The 18,549-nt window shown below is 38.2% G+C and overlaps 1 protein-coding gene across 2 annotated transcripts in view; it reads left to right on the top strand.

Annotated features, from left to right (window-relative positions):
• The first annotated feature begins 1,671 nt into the window (after positions 1-1,671).
• The window catches only part of pitpnc1a (phosphatidylinositol transfer protein cytoplasmic 1a), a 62,738-nt gene continuing 45,860 nt past the window's right edge, over positions 1,672-18,549 (top strand). The window contains exon 1 of one of the 2 annotated variants that reach the window (XM_044101149.1): positions 1,672-1,701. Coding sequence is in view for 1 of the 2 variants with exons in the window: in XM_044101148.1 (XP_043957083.1) it covers positions 10,401-10,448 (48 nt within the window). In the remaining variant the exon portion in view is untranslated. Of the gene's footprint in view, positions 1,702-9,901; positions 10,449-18,549 lie in introns of those variants that run through there. The other variant, XM_044101148.1, reaches the window with a different exon arrangement.

Raw genomic sequence — 18,549 nt, 5'->3', positions numbered from 1 at the left:
AGAGTGAGACTGAGAGTCACATCTGATTCAATGCTACGTATTAGACCTGATTACCATCTTACCATTTTCTACAAGTACAATACATTGTAAGACACAATTGTATTGTTTGAACTTGTGGTATTGTCTGAAATAGGAATATCATAGGAATATTAATAAACAGAATGTTTTTTCCAGGATCTCATCAGATCATTAAACCGAAAACTGATACATTTACGGTTAAATTTTGTTCCCCTCTGTGCTTGCATTCATTACATAAGCAGAGCTGGAGAGCAGAGACGTGCAACAGACAGATGGAACAACATAAGATTTTGGCAGGTGATGAAGAAGAGGGTATTAAATAGATGAGACAGTGTTATCATCAGTCACAGGTAGAGTTCACGTGACAGCTAAAAAAAAAAAAAAAAAGAAAGCTTTTAGATTTGTATGTTTTTTGTGTCATTGTTTCTCTAAATTTCTATACTGTATTTTTACATTTTACCTTCTGTTTATTAAAGAGATGGATTAGGTGCAGTTCATCTCCTGAAACTTGTAGTGATTTCTTGATAAAAATGGTGTCAGCTCATTTTTTCTCCACTGAGGGAAACGGCTTATTCAAGTCCAAGTTAAAAGCAGACAGAGCAACATCTATGTCTGTAGCTGGACTGATGTACTAATCTTACTGTTTTGAACTTTTACTACAAGGTTGTTTTTTTACTCCCTCAGGATGTTAAATCTTCCTCATTAAATTTTTTTTAATGTTATTTTTGTTCACTTTAGAGATAGATTTAAACAGAGACGGGCAGAAACTAACTTTAATAAGCAAAAAACAAAGGACTAGAAGAATCTTTGATCAGGAAAATCTTTAACATGCCTTACTCTCCACTGATTGGTTGATGTATAGCAACCAGTGTTTCCATAGTGACATGGAAGCAGCAGTTTGGCAGTGAGGAGGGAACAATCACCAGACCTAAGAATCCCTGCTTCCACCATGAAGAAGCAAATTTATTTATTTTTTCCTTCTGTGAAAGCCTGCAAAGACATGCAATGCATCCATCAACATGAAACAGACACACATAAAGAGCAGTAAACAAACACACACACACACACACACACACACACGCACACACACACACACACACACATGCACATGTCAGAATGCACCCCACCCCTCCTCCAAACATCACACCCTGATAGCTGTGATATTGAGGGTTTGCCGTTTAATTTTCCAGGAGAAATACAAGCTGAGTCCCAGGATGGAAAAGAATGCCACAGCTCGCACAGCAATATCTCCCCACTAGCAATAAGTCCAGATTTTATTATACATTATGCAAGAGACAATCTTCTTCTCCAAATGAAATAGGCATGACACCTCGGTGGCTCTCTGACCCACCAGATTGGGAAATGGGAAGACTGAAATTACCTGGGTGAAAAAGCACATATTGGCCACCTCTTTCACAGGGTTGGTAGCTTTTTCTACTTTGCAATGCTGGTCCATCACAACCAGCACTAGATACATGTTTTGGCTTCTGACCAGCGTTGGGGAATCGGAGATGTGGATTGGTTGCTGGCGTATCCATGGAAACAGTGTCGACACGGAAGCATCAACCAGCGCTCCGAAAGGTCGCGCTGGCATGATTGATAAGCGCGGGTGCAGGCGCGGTGGCTGAGGCGCATTCGTTCCCGATGTGTTGGGAAATTATTCACATTCAAAAGCAATGAAAGGTACTTGTTGTTGCACTATTATGGTCTTTAGTAGCTTTTGTTATCTGCATACTTGCTTCTGATTGGGGATAAGTGCACTGAAGCTCATTGTTCCACTGATCTGGCATTCATTGCGAATCAAGACGACCACCCTTGAGCAAACATCTCTAATTGTGTTGATTTTTCGTAGATTTTATGGCCCTGACATTTACTCTGCTGGGCCGAAACATCTTCCAGCATTTTCCAGAAGAAGATTCTTGTGCTTCTGATTGCACTTCATCAAACTCTGTATTAATTAGAATCAATTTCTGAATATCACCATTAATAGGAAGTAAAATTATAACAAATTAGTTTCCCTATTATAATTTAGAGATGGGCTCTTTTGTTTTTTATTGTTGTGCATTACTTTACTATGTTTAAAACTAAGGCCTTACCATCAATATCATCGTTACCTTGCTGTTTGAATTACTGGTTTATTCATATTTCCTGGTTTGAACTTTATTTGACTGTATCTAACTGTATTTGAAATGAACATGTGTGCACAGCTTTGTGCACACATTTGGCTCCATGGTGATGCAGATGCAGGTTTTGGGTTCAGGGTCTTTCTGCTTGAATTGTTTTCCCTGTGTATGTGTGGATTCCCTCTATATCTGGGGTGACCAACTATCCTGAAACTTTTAGATACATCCCTTCCCCAAGAGACATGCTGAATTCACTCATCAGCAGGTCAGATGTCTGACAATAACCCATCCAACTGATTCAGTTATGTTGGTGCAGAAATGCACCTAAAAATTGCCATATTTTTGTTCTCAAGGTTTAGAGTTAGGCACCTTTACTCTAGAAACTCCTCCATCTTTTCACAGTGCAAAAATATGGATATTAGGTTAATTGACCACTTCATGTTCCCCTCAGTTACGAGTGAGTGTTTGTGGATGGTTGTTTGTCCTCTGTGTCTCTGTGTTGCACTGTGATGGATTGACAACCTGATGCCCAAAGATCACTAATGACAGCAGCAGCCCTCTGTGACCTCTGAGGGACAATCAGGTACTCAAAAACAGATGCATAATGGATCAGAGCAGACAAGTGAAATTTTATTTAAAAACAGAAAAATACACACTACCGATATTTACAACAGCCTTGATACTCTATATCAAGGCTGATATAGAGTAGAAATAAGCATAAAAGTGAAATCATGCATTTCTGCTTTTCTATCAAAATTTGCCATCTCATTTCAGTTTTACACATTAATTGCTACATGAATCAGTTTCATTTAGTACTTTATCCAAACAGGGTTTCAGTTTGCTACTGCTAGAGTTTTTAGTTGGCTGAAAAATATTTTTCTTCAATTGTTCTTTGTCTTTGTTTCTTCTTGCTTTCAGTGTCCAACCAAGTCAAAATTTCACCACACTTTGCCTTTCCTTCTTTTGGGCTGCACAATTAAACTGCCCGTTTTGATTTGCTCAGGAAATATTAATATTTTTAACAAACATTTCAAATTTTCATTCATCACCACCCTAAACAGCTCTGTCTGAATTTAGGTCGTCCCTGAAAATCCCTTGTGAAACTTTTCACAGTGACAATGAGGTTTTCTGAGGCTTTAAGCAACAAAAAGGGATGTAGACACCAGAATACAGTTCTGTCTAGACTGAACTCTGTCACCTTACCTCACAGAATCCCTCAGAGGTGATTGTTTTTCTGTGGCTGTCATTGTTGCCCCTTTTTGTAATTTCTCAAGTATAAACTGCCAGCTCGCTGTTGTGTATCTGACAGAATGCCAAGCGAGTGTCTGGAGAGCGCTTTGAACTTTCCTATATGTTGTGCGTGTGTTGAGTATGTAGCCGTATTTATATCTAACTGATCGTCTGTAGTTATCTAAACGTTTGACTCCCAGGGATGGAAAATACACATTCGAGGAGTAAAGACAAAAACTATAGATTTTGACATAGTTTTGTGTCAGGCTATCTCATTCAGCCATTACGATCAATAAGTTTTTGTTTCAGTATCTCACACAAAGTAAACAAATACCTTCTGTATTTATAAAAGATTTAAAAAATTGTATCCAGGCCTTGTTAGTTAGAGAGGAAACAACGACAAGTTTTAGCTTATGATATATGAAAACCAGTGACGTGCGGTCAGGGGAGGCAGGTGAGGCAGTGCCTCACCAGCCATCATGGAAAGAAAGAAAATATATAATCATAAAGTAATTTAAATTGTTATATTCATCCGGTGGTTTGTACTAAAAAATATTTATTTTTCATGTAGCTTCACCAATTTCGATTTTTATTTGTTCAAAATCGCTGAATTTTCTTATTTTCCCATTCAAATGCTTGGAAGCGATGCCGGTGAGGCAGCAGCGAGCTCTGCCTCACCTTGGATTGCGCAACCCCTGGCTCTGCGCTGGCTGCTAAGCGGAGAGAGCATGTTGCTGTACGGCGTCAATAAAATGGTTTAAACAAATTTAATATGTGAACTTATTTCCAATAATTTAGCTTATGTATATAATGTACAGTGCTTTTTGTCACCAACTGTGTTTGTGTAACGTGTTTCGTGTAATGAGCGATTATAAACGGCAGAGAACAGGTTCGAGGTGAGGCAGGCAGTTCTCTTGCCTCATGGCAGGGGGCGCTCAAGATCCCAGACGTTCGTCTTGTTCACTCCTCAACTGCCGAGTAAGTGACAGCGAGCTAGGCTAAACGATTCGGGAAGCAAGTCAAGTGCAGCGATAGATTATAATAGAGATAGTGATTTTTTTTTCCTCTCGCTTATCCCGACTTTCGACATGGATGACTACATTACAACACTAAAAAAGTTTTCTCAAGTGGACTTTCAATCGAAGCAGGAGGTGTGTAAGGATGCAGAAGTGAAACATAACCTGTAAACTGCTGTCAATCTATGCATCTATTTGCAAATCTGATTCTGATGACGTCAGTGCCTCACCAGCTATGAACCTCACCGCACGTTACTGATGAAAACAACTAAAATCCTCAACAAAAACAATTTAAAAAATTCTTTCTAGGGTTTAACTTTATTTTATATAAAACAAAGTACAGTAAAAAAAAAATAAAGAAAAAGAAAAGAATGATGTAATCCTGCAAACAAAAACAACAACGAAAAGCATCCAAACATGCAATAGGTTACAGGATGTCTCTCAAACATTGGGACTGGGTTACATTCACCATTGCATCACTTTTCTTTCAACAGCAGCTGGTGAGAGTTTTTAAACTCAAGATAATAAGATTCTTGCTTGGTTTTGGATCACATTAATGTAGATTTTAGGATGCATCTGAAGGAAATTAAAGGACAATGCTGTTGTCATTTATCTCGTTTGTCCTTGCCTTGCTCACCTGGAATCCATAATGTGCACACATCCTACAGCGAAGGATGCCATAGGATGTGTGCTACAGCACCCACCCTCCCAAAAAAAATATTAATGCATAATTTTTATTTGGGGTAGCAGTATCAGAACAGAGGATATACTGTATTTGGCATAAAAAAAAACAATATATAATAAACCAACTGCAGCATTCCAGGAAAACAAATTCTGGAATACCATCTGTGAACCAGAGAGCTGGTTGTGTCAAGGTTTAGAAAAGCTTTTCCAGCTTGCCATCATGGAATCTGTCATGAAATCTCTGGTTACCGGTACCTGTAGAATTTCTCATTTGAAAAATAAATGAATAACTATTTAACTCTTTCTTTTGTCTAAATCATCATGACTGCTGTTACAACAGGCCATCCTTTAACGCGTAAAGCAGTTACTTCTTATAGGACATGCTTAGGAACATGTGTGAATACCTGTTTGTATTTCAACCACCTGTTATTGTTTGCAGTAGTCGTTCTAGACAAAAATCATTTCCAAGGCATTTCATTTGTGTTAGAAATCCTAAAATGATCCCCTTGCAGTTTCTTTTCCGCTGTTTTCCATAAATCGTGATTCTCCAGATCAATCAGTTCTTGTTGTGTCAATTTCAACTAATGTTTGCTTTTAAAAAATTAGCCTTTGACCTACATTTACCTTCATCACCAAAGCCTGTGTGCTGTTGCCTTTTAGAGGACTGCACACACGGGTCCATTTGCATTGGCTGAACAGCTGCAATCATTCACTCTGTGGAGGCTGAGACTGACGCAGACGGATACTTCCGTTCAAATATATCCCAGCCACTAGCACCTCGCCTGAGGTTTAAGGGTAGTTTATAATTCTGTTAAATGCTAGAATCCAAAAGCTGTGCTGCTGCACTTCTTCTCTTTATATAACTCATGTAGTCAGCTTGGCTTTACTTTAATTACCAGAAATGAAAAGATATGAAAGGAGCAGCCCTCAAGCAAAACATAGAGATTCACAACTTGTCAATGATTATCAGATTGGGTGAACTGTGTAATTTTGACAGTAAGTGAATATATGAAGCTTAAAAGCTTAAGACAAGCATAAAACAAATCCAAACCGTCACGATTGGCACCTTCTGATCAAAGCTTAGTAATTGCCATTAAGATTTAAGACGATAAAAACTTTCACAGAATTAAACTAAACCAAAACATTTGCACTTCACTGGGATTTTAAAGCAGCAGCTGCATTTTGAGCGTGGATAAACTGTGTCCTATTAGTCAGGCAATAAATACACTATTAGGAGTAATGAAGACTTCCATCCGCCACCATCAGACCCTCCTTCCGTTCGTTCACCTAGTGCTAATCCGGTCATTAAGCTGCTGCTGAAATACACACACACCTATTTCCCTTCCAAAACTTCTGGCTTCAATAAAGCATTTTCTTTTTGGTCACAGGAAACACCCACAGGATTGTCAAAGCAGAGAGGTGCGCTCCTTTTTTTTTCCTTCACAGGAACATCGTATGGACTGGGCTGAGTGGTTAGAAAAGTGACTGTAAAGGCCAACTAATGATGTTGAACGGCAAGAGGCGAGGAAGCCGGGTCTCTTAGCAACAGTTTCTCCTCGCTGCCAGCTCTCTGATATTGGCTGAAATAAGCAGGGATTGGTGTGTGTTGGTGTGTGTGTGTGCATCTATCGGCGTGCGCAGGCGTGTGTGTGTGTGTGTGTGTAGCAGATTGAGTTTGTCTTTCTACCTAATTGCAGCAGGTCTCATCATTACATGTACAGAAGCAAAATGTCAAATGATTTTCCTTTTTAAATCCAATTACAGAGGAGCAGAAGGTGGGTCTGTTGTTGTTCTCATCCCAAAATTGCTTGCGATTCTAATTTGTCAAAGAATTTATATGTGTGTGCTCGTCTTTCCAGTGTGTGTGTGTGTGTGTTTAATTTACAGAGCAGAGAATAGAAAAGGTGAAGAGCTTTCACACTACAACTTATGGTCCTTCTTTCCCATTGTCTGGCACCAAGCTGTAATGTGTGTGTGAAACTAAATGTGTGGCTGTGCACATGTAAGAACTGCTTGTACAAATATTCTGGCGTTAGTGGCATTAATCCCATGAGCTTCCAAGAGAAAATCCTCACTTTTTTCCCCCCCCTTCACACTCAGTGTGTGTACAACCGAAACCATCCAAGCATACTAATGAGGTAAAGATAACCAATAGTGGCGAGCACGAGCTTATGCTCACTATTAAATATATTGCATTTAAAAGATTAAAAAAAGACAATAATCTGTTCCTTATTTATTATTCTGTGATCTACCTGACTCGGCTTTCAAAAAGAACTCATGAAAGTGTTTAGTTAAATGCTGAAAATATCTATTTTTTATAACAGTCCTACACTTGCTTAATATTCGTGTGACCTCTTCTCACACCTTTCTTTATTATAATGAGCAGCGATTCATGGATCCATTTCTGTGAACTTTTATTCTTTACAAATAATACTGAAGAACTCTGATGTTATCAAACAATGGGGGAGGACACACTCATATGTTTCTAGGGCACATTAATCTGGATACCTGCCTAATTGCCTTCCTGGTCCTGATATCGGTTGTGTATAATAATTGCAAATGCACCATTAGTTTGAGTACAAAGCGCCCTCTTGAGTTCAGAAATGGGAACTGTCGTGTTTGGAAAACTAGACAGGGTTGCCCTACATGTTTCAGATGCGTCTCTGTCAATTCAGTCAAACTGCCTCCTTTATTTAAAAGGGGTAATCGTGTTGATGGAAGTTTCATTCAGATGTGCTGAACCATGAGGCCGTCTTGTGGAGCAAACGGCAGCTCCAAAGTCTTGTTCTGTAGTTTTCTGAATGCTTATATGAAATATCTACAGAGAATATCTACAACAGAGGAGCAATGACAAGGCTTCTAAAGGACGTTTGTTTTTGGTTTCAAACTATGCTCCATAGTTTTAAATGCTCTACGTACCTTTTTTCACAGTCTGGAGAGGACTCACTCAGCAGGTATTTCACAAAATAAGGTGTGTTTTTTTTTTTTAATTAACTTTCCATAATCTAAAAATGTTAATAAATTCTAGTTTCCGTAGTTTTCAAAACTAAATGTTTGATTTAGTTCACATTTGTCACATTTATTTCTGTGACACTTGAGCCCAAACTCAGCACCGTTTTACAATGAGTTTTCATCCTCTTTGTTGAGTTTGCATCGACTCTCTCGAGGTAGCTACTCCAGCTTCCTCCCGCTGTCCCAAAACATTAATATGAAGCATTTATGCATGCGTAGTGTCAGTCTGTCTGGGGTGTACATTATTTTATGTATAATCCATATTTTAAAGCTGAATACTCAATAAATACATTTTTGTATTAATAGCCTATTTCATCATGGGATAGGCTACGTCGTTTTTTTGTTTTTCTTTTTCTCCGGTGTGTATAAATTCTCTCTGCTGCCCTTCTGATAATGTAATAAAACTGCATCGTTAAGAAACACATGTTTCTGTAAGTTCCATTAAGTAAAAAAAAGAAAAGAAAAAAACTATTTTTGCTCCTTAAAGGCTCATGTGACGTCGGTCTTTTACCACTTACATTCAAATGTCTCTAGGGACATCTACCGGAGGAGCTGGGTACTGCAGCTCTTTATGTCTAATGGTTTTAAAGAAAAAACTTTAGGACCTTTTCATGTACTTTGTTAAGTGTAAAACTGGTCGCTCTGCAATGTAAACAATGTATATATATATTTTTTTACTTTGCATCTTATATTGGACAGAAAAATAACAAAAGGAACTGACGATTTTTAGCACGAAGCATGAAGCTCTCAGCGGTGCTGTCTTGATTTCATATCTTTGGATACATATCATTCCAGATCAGGTTTTGTTCATTAAAAACAAACAAACAAAAAAAAAAAAAAAAAAAAAACAAACACAAAACACACCAGTGAAACTACAGCTACAGCAAATGACTCAAGGAGTAACCAATCCAATATCAATATGTTTCACTGAAAGCAATAGTAGACATTTTAAGTAATCAAATACTCTGAATTGTTTATTTATTTGACTGTAAGGCTTGACATGTGACTGGACTTGGTTTAGTTTTGCTTAAAGGAACCTCTAGTGTTTTATGATGGCTACAATGTTTATGTCAGTGTTGTATTTCAGTGCTGTCTTGAACTGCCTTCATCTTTACCTAAACGCAATAAACAATAATGGTAATTAACTAATATTCATTTCACTAAACTTCATTTCATAGCAATCAGACGGAAACTGATTAATGATCCATTAGTCGCTATTACAAGTAATCACCTAAACTCTCTACAAGAAGCTCCTTAAAATTGTGCTGAAACTTTTTCAGGCTTTCCAGCTGTGTCGAAAACATGTCTGACGTGCTGACATTTCAGGACCATGGTCAGCTTCAGTTCAGAACCAAGGCCAGTACCGTTACTACAATTAGTTCGTGATCAGAACCATATATCGGAAAGAGTGCAGTCAGAACCACGAGGCTGGCAGAGGAGCGACGGCAGAGAAAGTTATTATAACTGCTGCTATTCAACGAGTTACCGTGAATGTCCCACAAAAAGAAAAAAAAACAACACACACAAAAATTAAAAAACACACACACACATAGAAATAGATTAGTGCATAATATTACACACTTAAATATTTAACCTTGTGCAGTTCTAACAGTAAAGGCTAATTGTGATTACAAAATGTTGAAAATTAAGACAATATCAAACCATACTCTGGCAAACATGTTTATATGTCTTCGTTCCAAAACAATCGTGTCATTTGAGCGTTTTTTAAGGCTCCCTCATGCTGTTGATGAGTATTTCTACAGCAGGGGTCATTCATATGCATTTATTTCATGTTGGTCCACTGTGCTGCTGCTGCGCTCCCCCGCTTCTCAGAGGTGCTGCTGCTGCTCTGTGTCGTGCATCTCCGCACGGAGCTGCCGCGGGGAAACTAAAGAAAAGGAGGCATTCTGATAGATTTCATCACAGTAGTGTGTGAAGACTTTTATTTCTCTGGAAGTGTTTGGTTTTTTACTCCTGGACGAAAGCGCCAGCGAAACGCCGTTGGGAGTGACTTATTTCGGAGTTTGTTGTTGGTGCGCTTTTGCGTTATCAGCTGTTTAATGGATGCCGATGGATTAGTTTAGCGAACTGGTGAAGGGGGGCTGCATGTTTTGAAAGAAACTTGCTGTTCACAAGCTGCTGAGTGCAAAGGAGCTTCGGCACTGCGGAACGGCGGCTGCTGCAGAAGTGGAGCGGGATTTTCTGACCGTTGCAGTTTTTTCTTTCTTCTTGGATCTTATTGGGTTTTATTGTGGAGATTTTCCAACTCATCCGACGCAGCTTCCTATTGTTTCCCATTACCTTTAGCGCGGGGACGATGTTGATGAAGGAGTACCGCATCTGCATGCCTCTGACAGTGGAGGAGGTAGGTGAAGTTTCCATTCATTCTCGCTGTTGTGCATCCTGCCCTTTCTGCTGGGTTTCACTGTTTCACTGTATATCTGTGCTTAAAAACCACGCAGCTGCAGATCTGTTCCCTGGTGGGCAGTTCTATCTGTTGTATTGTATTGTTGTAAAGTTGCCAGCTATGCGTTTTTCCCCGTATTTTGCAGCAGAGCTGTTACAATAGAGCTGCAGTCAAGTTGTAGTCGCGGGGTGGCGCTGTTGCTGCTTTTCAGTTTATAATTCAGCATTTGAATAAGCTGTTATCTATCTATCTATCTATCTATCTATCTATCTATCTATCTATCTATCTATCTATCTATCTATCTATCTATCTATCTATCTATCTATCTATCTATCTATCTATCTATCTATCTATCTATCTATCTATCTATCTATCTATCTATCTATCTATCTATCTATCTATCTATCTATCTATCTATCTATCTATCTATCTATCTATCTATCTATCTAATCAGACACTCCTGTGCAACAAAACAATACCTCTCTAAGGTCTCAGGAAGCCATCTGTATTAATCTGCTGCTACTACTAAACTGAGGTGTCTTGCTTTCGCCCTGTGTCATCAGCTCTCTCACTCTGATATAACGCAGCCCTCAACAAGCCTCTCCAGGTTGTTTGACCTCCATTTGCACCTTGATTCATGTGACTTGACCATAGAGTGTGATGCTGAGTTGTGTCAGGTTAGAAAAGGCTGAATGACCATTTCTAGTCTCACGTCTCTAATGGCCTCCTTTAACACTCAGTACCTGACCCGGCCTTGTTACAGTCATTAATGTTTCAATGTAATTTAATGTGATTTTATAGGATAAACCAACGAAAAGTAGAAAAAAAAACAATTAAACTTTTCACAAAAGTTAAAATTCTGAAGACAGCCAGGCTGGACCAGTCTCTTGTAGAGCTGGACAAATGTATATTGTCCAACCACATTTTTATTGTTTTGAAGATTGCCCTGTATTTAGCCCATCTATCCTCCCATCAGCTTTGATCATTTTCCCTGTACATCTTGAACAAAAGCATCCCCACATCATGACGGTGCCATCATCTTATTTTTCACAAAAAAGATGGTGAATAGAGTGGGTTTTTTTTCTGTCAGAAATGTACATTTGTGTTTCATTTGATGAGAGTTCCTTTTCCCACATTTGGTGTGTGCTTTTAGGTGCCTTGTGAACTGCGAATTCTGATTTGTGAGATGCAAGACTAATAGTTGTCCTGCAGACAGCTGTGGCTCCCGCTCCTCCAGAGCTTTTCCACTGATTTTTTATGCAATCCTCTCATGGCTATTTCTAAGTATTTTGACATGTTGTTTATATTTTCAGATAATGAACTGAACAGGCTGCACAGTGGCGCAGTTGGTAGAGCTGTTGCCTTGCAGCAAGAAGGTCCTGGGTTCGATTCCCAGCCCAGGGTCTTTCTGCATGGAGTTTGCATGTTCTCCCTGTGCATTGTGGGTTCTCTCCGGGTTCTCCGGCTTCCTCCCACAGTCCAAAAGCATGACTGTCAGGTTGATTGGTTTCTCTAAATTCTCCTTAGGTGTGTGTGTGTCTGTGCATGGTTGTTTGTCTTGTATGTCTTTGTGTTGCCCTGCGACAGACTGGCGACCTGTCCAGGGTGACCCCGCCTCTCGCCCGGGACGCAGCTGGAGATAAGCACCAGCAACCCTCCCGACCCCATTAGGGAAGAAGGGTGTAAGAAAATGGATGGATGGATGGATGAACTGAACAGTGCTCTTTGAGATGCTCTAATATATTGGAATATTGTTTTGCAGCCCAACTCTTTTTTTGTTTCTATTTTTTTTGTCTTCATCTGTCCGCTGTTTTCCTTAGTTTTCACCAAAATTTGAGAAGTCAAAAGGGAATAATGCAAATGTGTTATACTTTTCATATTTTATAAGCAAAGAAGAAAAAATCCCTTTCTAAGATTTGTCTCGTTTTAGATGATAAAATTTGATAAAAATGCACCGAGGTTCACGGTTGTAAGAGCCAAAGTGTTTTTAGAGTTTAAATTTATGGCCACTTTGTTTCTTCGGTCGGGATGCAAGCAGGCTTTGAGTATGAAATCAATAATTTAGAAAGTAAAACTAAAGCACACACCTGGTCATATTAGGATAATCTATAGCGAGTATTGCCATCCACATTTCATGTTATACTTTCTAATGATTTATAATAATGATGTACTCTGGAATATTTTGGGAGCTTTTCAATAAGATTGACTGCAGATGGTTAAGTCCAACTTAACAGATGGCTAAATTAGGGAGCGTTAATGAAAATTTGTTGCAAAGGTTTGCAAATTTCTGCGACAGACTGGCGACCTGTCCAGGGTGAACCCCGCCTCTTGCCTGGAACGCAGCTGGAGATAGGCACCAACAACCCTCCTGACCCGATTAGGGACGAAGGGTGTATAGAAAATGGATGGCTGGATGGCTTTGCAAAGTTTAGAATGTCATGCATCACCCGGACAGAGCAGGTAAAACGAGGGAAGATAAAACTAGATTGATCCCTAGATGCTTTTAACTAGACAGTTACCAGCTTCCTCTAAAACTCTATTGATCCTTGGTCCCTTTTTTGTGTTTTCTAGGAGCTTCATGTTTCTAATTACCAGCCTGCTCCTTCATCACCTCTTGTCTTGAGGCAGATTGTGTCCCGTCTTCGCTCCACTAGTGATGAAACACACAGCAACACTCCACAGCCTGACGAAAACAGTTACATCTGTTTTTGTAATGACCATAATGCTGGTCAAATGAATCTATTAATCTGTCAGTTACTTGGCAAATGAACATTTATGATCTATTAACAGCAGATGCGCCGCTGCTTGCAGAAACAGACGAGCAAGCAGTCGTTGTCCCGTCACACAAACACACTCACGCTCGCGGAGTGTGCACCTGTGGGGATTTGTATCAACTCTTGACACACAGGGAAACTGCCAAGCTCTAATGAGACTTCTGTGTGTTTTTCTAAGTCGCTTTAAATGTAAACCTTGAGGGCAAATCGCAATTTACTCAGAAGCAATGTTTTATCATTGTAGAGTCACCTTGATTGGTTCAACTTACGTAAAGCACAGCTTGGTGCTGATGCAGAAATTGAATAGATGACAAAACACATCACCACAGTCACCTGAGGCTGTATTTTATTATTATTTTTTTTATTCCTGATAAGTTCATTTGAGGTTTCTGTGTTTTTCTTATGCTGCTTTCTTTGCTTTCACAATGCATTCTTAAGATTCACCAACCAGATTCTCCTCCAGAGGCTCCTTTTTCAAAAACTTCTAACAAAAGCATGACAAGACAGCAAAAGACCTTCACCTGCTGCAGACATCAATAGTCTTCATCATTAAACTGCCAGAGGCGGTGAAAGTGAAGTGCTGCAGAGAAAAAAGAAAAGGAAAAAAACACGGCAGAAAGCTCCTGTCGTGACACCCAGAGCTGTAATCTGTAGTCCAGATGTTTCCTTCTGATTGTGCCAATGGTTTGGAGATTTATGAGGCTACTTCATGGGGTTATACATTACCTCACTCTGTCAGCAGAAAATGAATTAGGAGTGTTTTATGTTGAACGGTCACAAAGTACACCATAAGCTCTTCCTTGGCTCTCCGTTTGATACTGGCAATAGAAGTTGTTACCTCATTAAAACTCCTTATACTGATCGTGATGACTAGTTGACACCAAGCCACTCTTTTGATTTTGAATTCTTCCCATGTTGTCCTTATATGACTTTGTTTGACTTTTTCAATCATTTTTAATTTAAACAGAGTTTGTAATTCTTCCAATCTGAGTTCCAGTTGCCAGAGCTACAGTAAGTGACTATAGTTCCACTAAAGACAATCCTTGTTTCTTCACAAAAATGATTGTGTCCAGTTTTCAAAATGAAATTATATAATCTCTTCATACACAGGCTTCCTACACAATCAAGGAATAAGATTAATTAATTTAAATTTTTTCCTAATGTTAATGATTATGGAGAAAGCAATTAAAAGTATGGAGAAAGGTTTGTATTTTCAGATTAAACGTCCTATTCAACTCTAAATGTTGAGACTATCTTTTACTCTGTCCCTCCTTTCTTTCTTTCTTTCTTCCTTGCATACTTCCCTGTGACCTCCCACATCCCTGTATTGTCCTTTCAACTTTTTTCCTTAATTTTTACTTAATTCACTTTTGTTTCATTTGTGTCCTCTTTCTTATTTCCCTGCTCCAGTCTTTACTTCCCCTCTTCTCCTTCACTTCTGAAGAAATGCTTCCCTTTTTACAGTCTTCCTACCTTATATCATACCTCCATGCCTTTGTTGTGGCCTAAACTTTTGTCTTTTGAATAGAAGAGAAGAAAAGTAGATATCTCTGTCCTTTAGCATTCATAACCTGAGAAACAGAAGCATAACACAATAAAATTGATCAACACTGACACACCTAAGAAAATAAAAATGTTTTGATTTATTTTTGGTTTTAAAATAATTTTGTAAAAAAAAACAAAAAACTATTTGTTAAAAATGGATATTTTACTCTACTGATTAAATGTGAGAAATTAGTGACAAATTAAAGGTTGGATTTTTTTTTTTTTTACATTTCATTTCAGTGAAAGATAAATCTATGTGGACAAATACAGTAAATGTTGAGGGTGCTGCATAGGATAATGTCACAACATCAATGTTGAATGCAGCATTGCACCAAAATGTAACTTACAACAGGTTTCTCACCACGGTGCATCAGCTGGTCTTATAATAACTGCAACAAGAAGAAAACTTCTACATGAATGGAGAGAGCATGAAAACACAAAGTTAAACAGCCTAATGTTCTTTAGGATGTGTTTATTTAAAGGTCAAGAAAGACATCACACTTGAGTAAATTTATATTTTTATCAATAATAAAACATGAGATTGACATATTTGACCAAAAGAAAAAGAAAGAAATGTGATAAGATAATGAAGTTTAGCAGCTAAAGACAAGACAAGAAGACACACTCTGGGAGGAAGCAGTATTGGTGTTAGACATTGAGCACGAATAGGAGAGAGGTGGAGTAGTAAAACATTCCCATGCAGAGTACAAATTGTCACCTTCTAGAGACTCTTTTAAATTGTCTGGCTTGAGGCCATTGCATGCACACAGTACAGAGAAACGTTATAAATAGTGGTTTGGTCTTACCTTCTTACAGAAACTAAACCAGCTAAGATTTAGCTATGATAAAATGCTCCAATTTTTATAAAGTGCTTTACACAAATTTCTCTGTAAGCGCTGAGGCTTATTAAATGCTTATATAATGTGTTCTTAATCTAGAGCAAGAAACCTTGTTTGATGTTTCTTGCTCTCGCTTGCTCAGATTTTTGCGTTGAAGCAGCAGCCAGTTTCTGGCCTCGTGAGACAGACTGAGGGAGTCCCCGGTGTGAGGATAATTGAAACGCTGGTGTTGTCCTCAAATTGTGCTTCGACACTTCGCCTCAGTTTATGGCGACTCTATTGAAGGTAATTTTCTGCTCATTTCCTGAGAAGATTTCTTGCTGAGAAGATTTCTTTCACAGTTATCTCTCATATAAAACATTATTTCGGTCCTTCCTTGTATAAAATTGCCGAAACTGTGTTTGGTCACTGCTGGCCACACTAATCTTTATGGTAAGAGCTGTCATTTAGAGCATCTTCTCTGAAATGACTCTAATGTTGAACTTTGTCTCTGGTCCAATGGGTGCTGTAGATAACGTCCCTCCAAGGATCAGGTACATTATAAATTACCAATACAGTATTGGTCATTTGTTTATATTTACTGTTTTTCAGAGCTTTTTGCTTCCCATAAATTTTTCAGCAGTCTGCATTTTGACAATCTGTCAATGCAGGACTCATTTTTAATAAAAAATGAATTAATTGTTATTATTATATCATCACATAAGACATAATGGGGAAAGTATACATGTTTGAAATGTGCAGAGAGGAAAAAAAAAGAGACTGGGTTGCCATGGTAACATCCTAAGAAACAGTGACAATGTAAAAAGGCATATCAGGACAACCAAATCAGAAATGACTTTCCTTTGCAGCAACATTTATTATCGGGCAGACAGAGAGGGTCATAATGTTTCTATTTATAGTCAGGACTAAATTAAGAGCTGTCAGGTCTATGTAGTTTGTCAGGTGGAGCACTGACAAGTAAGATGAATAATCAGGACTTAGCGAGAGTCTATGATTGTGTTTGCATAGTGTATGTGTATGTGGCTGGGCCTGAGGGAAACTGTTGTTGACAGGAATTCTGCGCTCTGAGTGCATGCTTATTAATTTATGGGCATGCAGTCAAGAGAAGGCAGATGCCAAGTGCGAGGTAAGGTAGAAAAAATAACAAAGAAACATTTATTATAAGGACAAAATGACAGGGACAAGGAGAGAACGAACCCAGCAAACTCCAGCTGGTTTCATAAACTAAATTCAAGTCGTACTGATTCACACTGAGAAAAAACACAAAAGAATTAGTAATATTTTAGTTGGTTTGGAATTTTGCATTGAAAAATAAACATCTAATTGACCTGTTGGGATAGTGAAGGACAGAGTGAGAGCTTGATGCGTTTTTCTATAATCTACTGAAGAAAAATTTGCTTAATCTATACCAGTGAAAGGTTGCTCTGAACTATTTCAGATATATTTTATAAGAGCTGTTTAGGCTGTGCAGTGCAGCCTAAATCAGTGGAAATAGTATATGATATAAAATATTAACACAGTAGTACTAGTAATATTATTTTGAAAATATCACAATAATTTATCTAAAATTTATAAAAAATTTAACTGATCAGATTAATGTAAGGTGTTGATATAAAAGTGGAATAGAAAGAATTGATCTGGATCTATATTTGATTCTTTATCCTTTTGGTTTGTTGTGCTAAACATTATCTTATTAAAAACCCATATTTAATTTATTTTTATTTAATGTTTTTATTGCTATCATTTTACTTCTTGAGACTTCAGAAACTCAGTCTACATGTGCTCTTTTCTATTCTTTTTTTTTTACCTGAGAAAATACCAACACATCTGACATCACCTGTTCTACTTGTTTGAGGTAAAAATGGAAATCTACATAGGACTCTATGGAACCTCCATCAGTTAGCTGCCTAAATGAGTGTCTTTCCTATCTTCCTAAACTTCATTTACTGTTAACATTCTGTCCAACCAGGAGGAAACAATGGCTGCTGAGAATAGAAGCTGTGCCGATGCACTCGGTCTGCCGTCAGAGTTATTGGACAGGAGTAAGAAGAGGAGAGCAGCTGGGCATGCAGGACCATAATGTGATCACAGAGTATCAGGATGATTTGTGTACACTGCTGATGGATTAAGTCTGTGATCAGAGCGTCCATATGAAAATGTGGTCACCTGCATTAGTCATTCGCTATTTTCCAAATTAAATGCACTCTCGGGAGGAAGATGATGAAAATAAACTATAGGGACATTTATAAACTATAAATGTCACTGCACCAAATCTTTCTTCAGCACAGCATTTTGAAATGTATTTCTCACTCAGTATAGCCATGTGTTTTGTGTTTGCCTTGTTCATTCGCGCTGCTGACATAGTGAAACTATTTGTTTATAAAACGTAAAATGCCAGCACATTTTCTTCTTCTTAGCATTCTGTATACTATGTTTGCATATAGTACGTCAATATTATATTGATCGAATCCCTAAGCAGTTTTTTTTTTCTCTTTACTATGACACAATGAGAGAGAAAGGATCATATGACCTGCTCCATTAGTTAGGAGAGGAAACTTCACACAGAGGAGCCTCAACATTTATGAGGTTTTCTGTAGTTCAAAACAAACTAAGTTATTATAGCAAGAGGAAACCTTATACTGTGTTGTTTGCATAGGTTTTCCAGGAACTGTACAGAATCATATTTAGAGCTGGATAAAAAATGAAGTATAGCAAAAAAAAGAAGTTCACATGCTAATTTTAGCCTAGGACCAAAAGAAACTGTGGCGTGTGAAGCTTCATCAAATTTGAATACTTTAATGAAAGTATTTGACTGTGACTATGTTTTGTATAAGCCTGTTTCAAAGACAGAACATCTCTTAATAATGATGTCGGTACGTTTTATTATTCTTCTCCACACTT

Source organism: Gambusia affinis, linkage group LG19 (assembly GCF_019740435.1).
Source record: "Gambusia affinis linkage group LG19, SWU_Gaff_1.0, whole genome shotgun sequence".
NCBI lineage: Eukaryota > Metazoa > Chordata > Actinopteri > Cyprinodontiformes > Poeciliidae > Gambusia > Gambusia affinis.
Note: the sequence above shows the minus strand (reverse complement) of the source record. Positions and strands in the feature narration are given on the sequence as shown.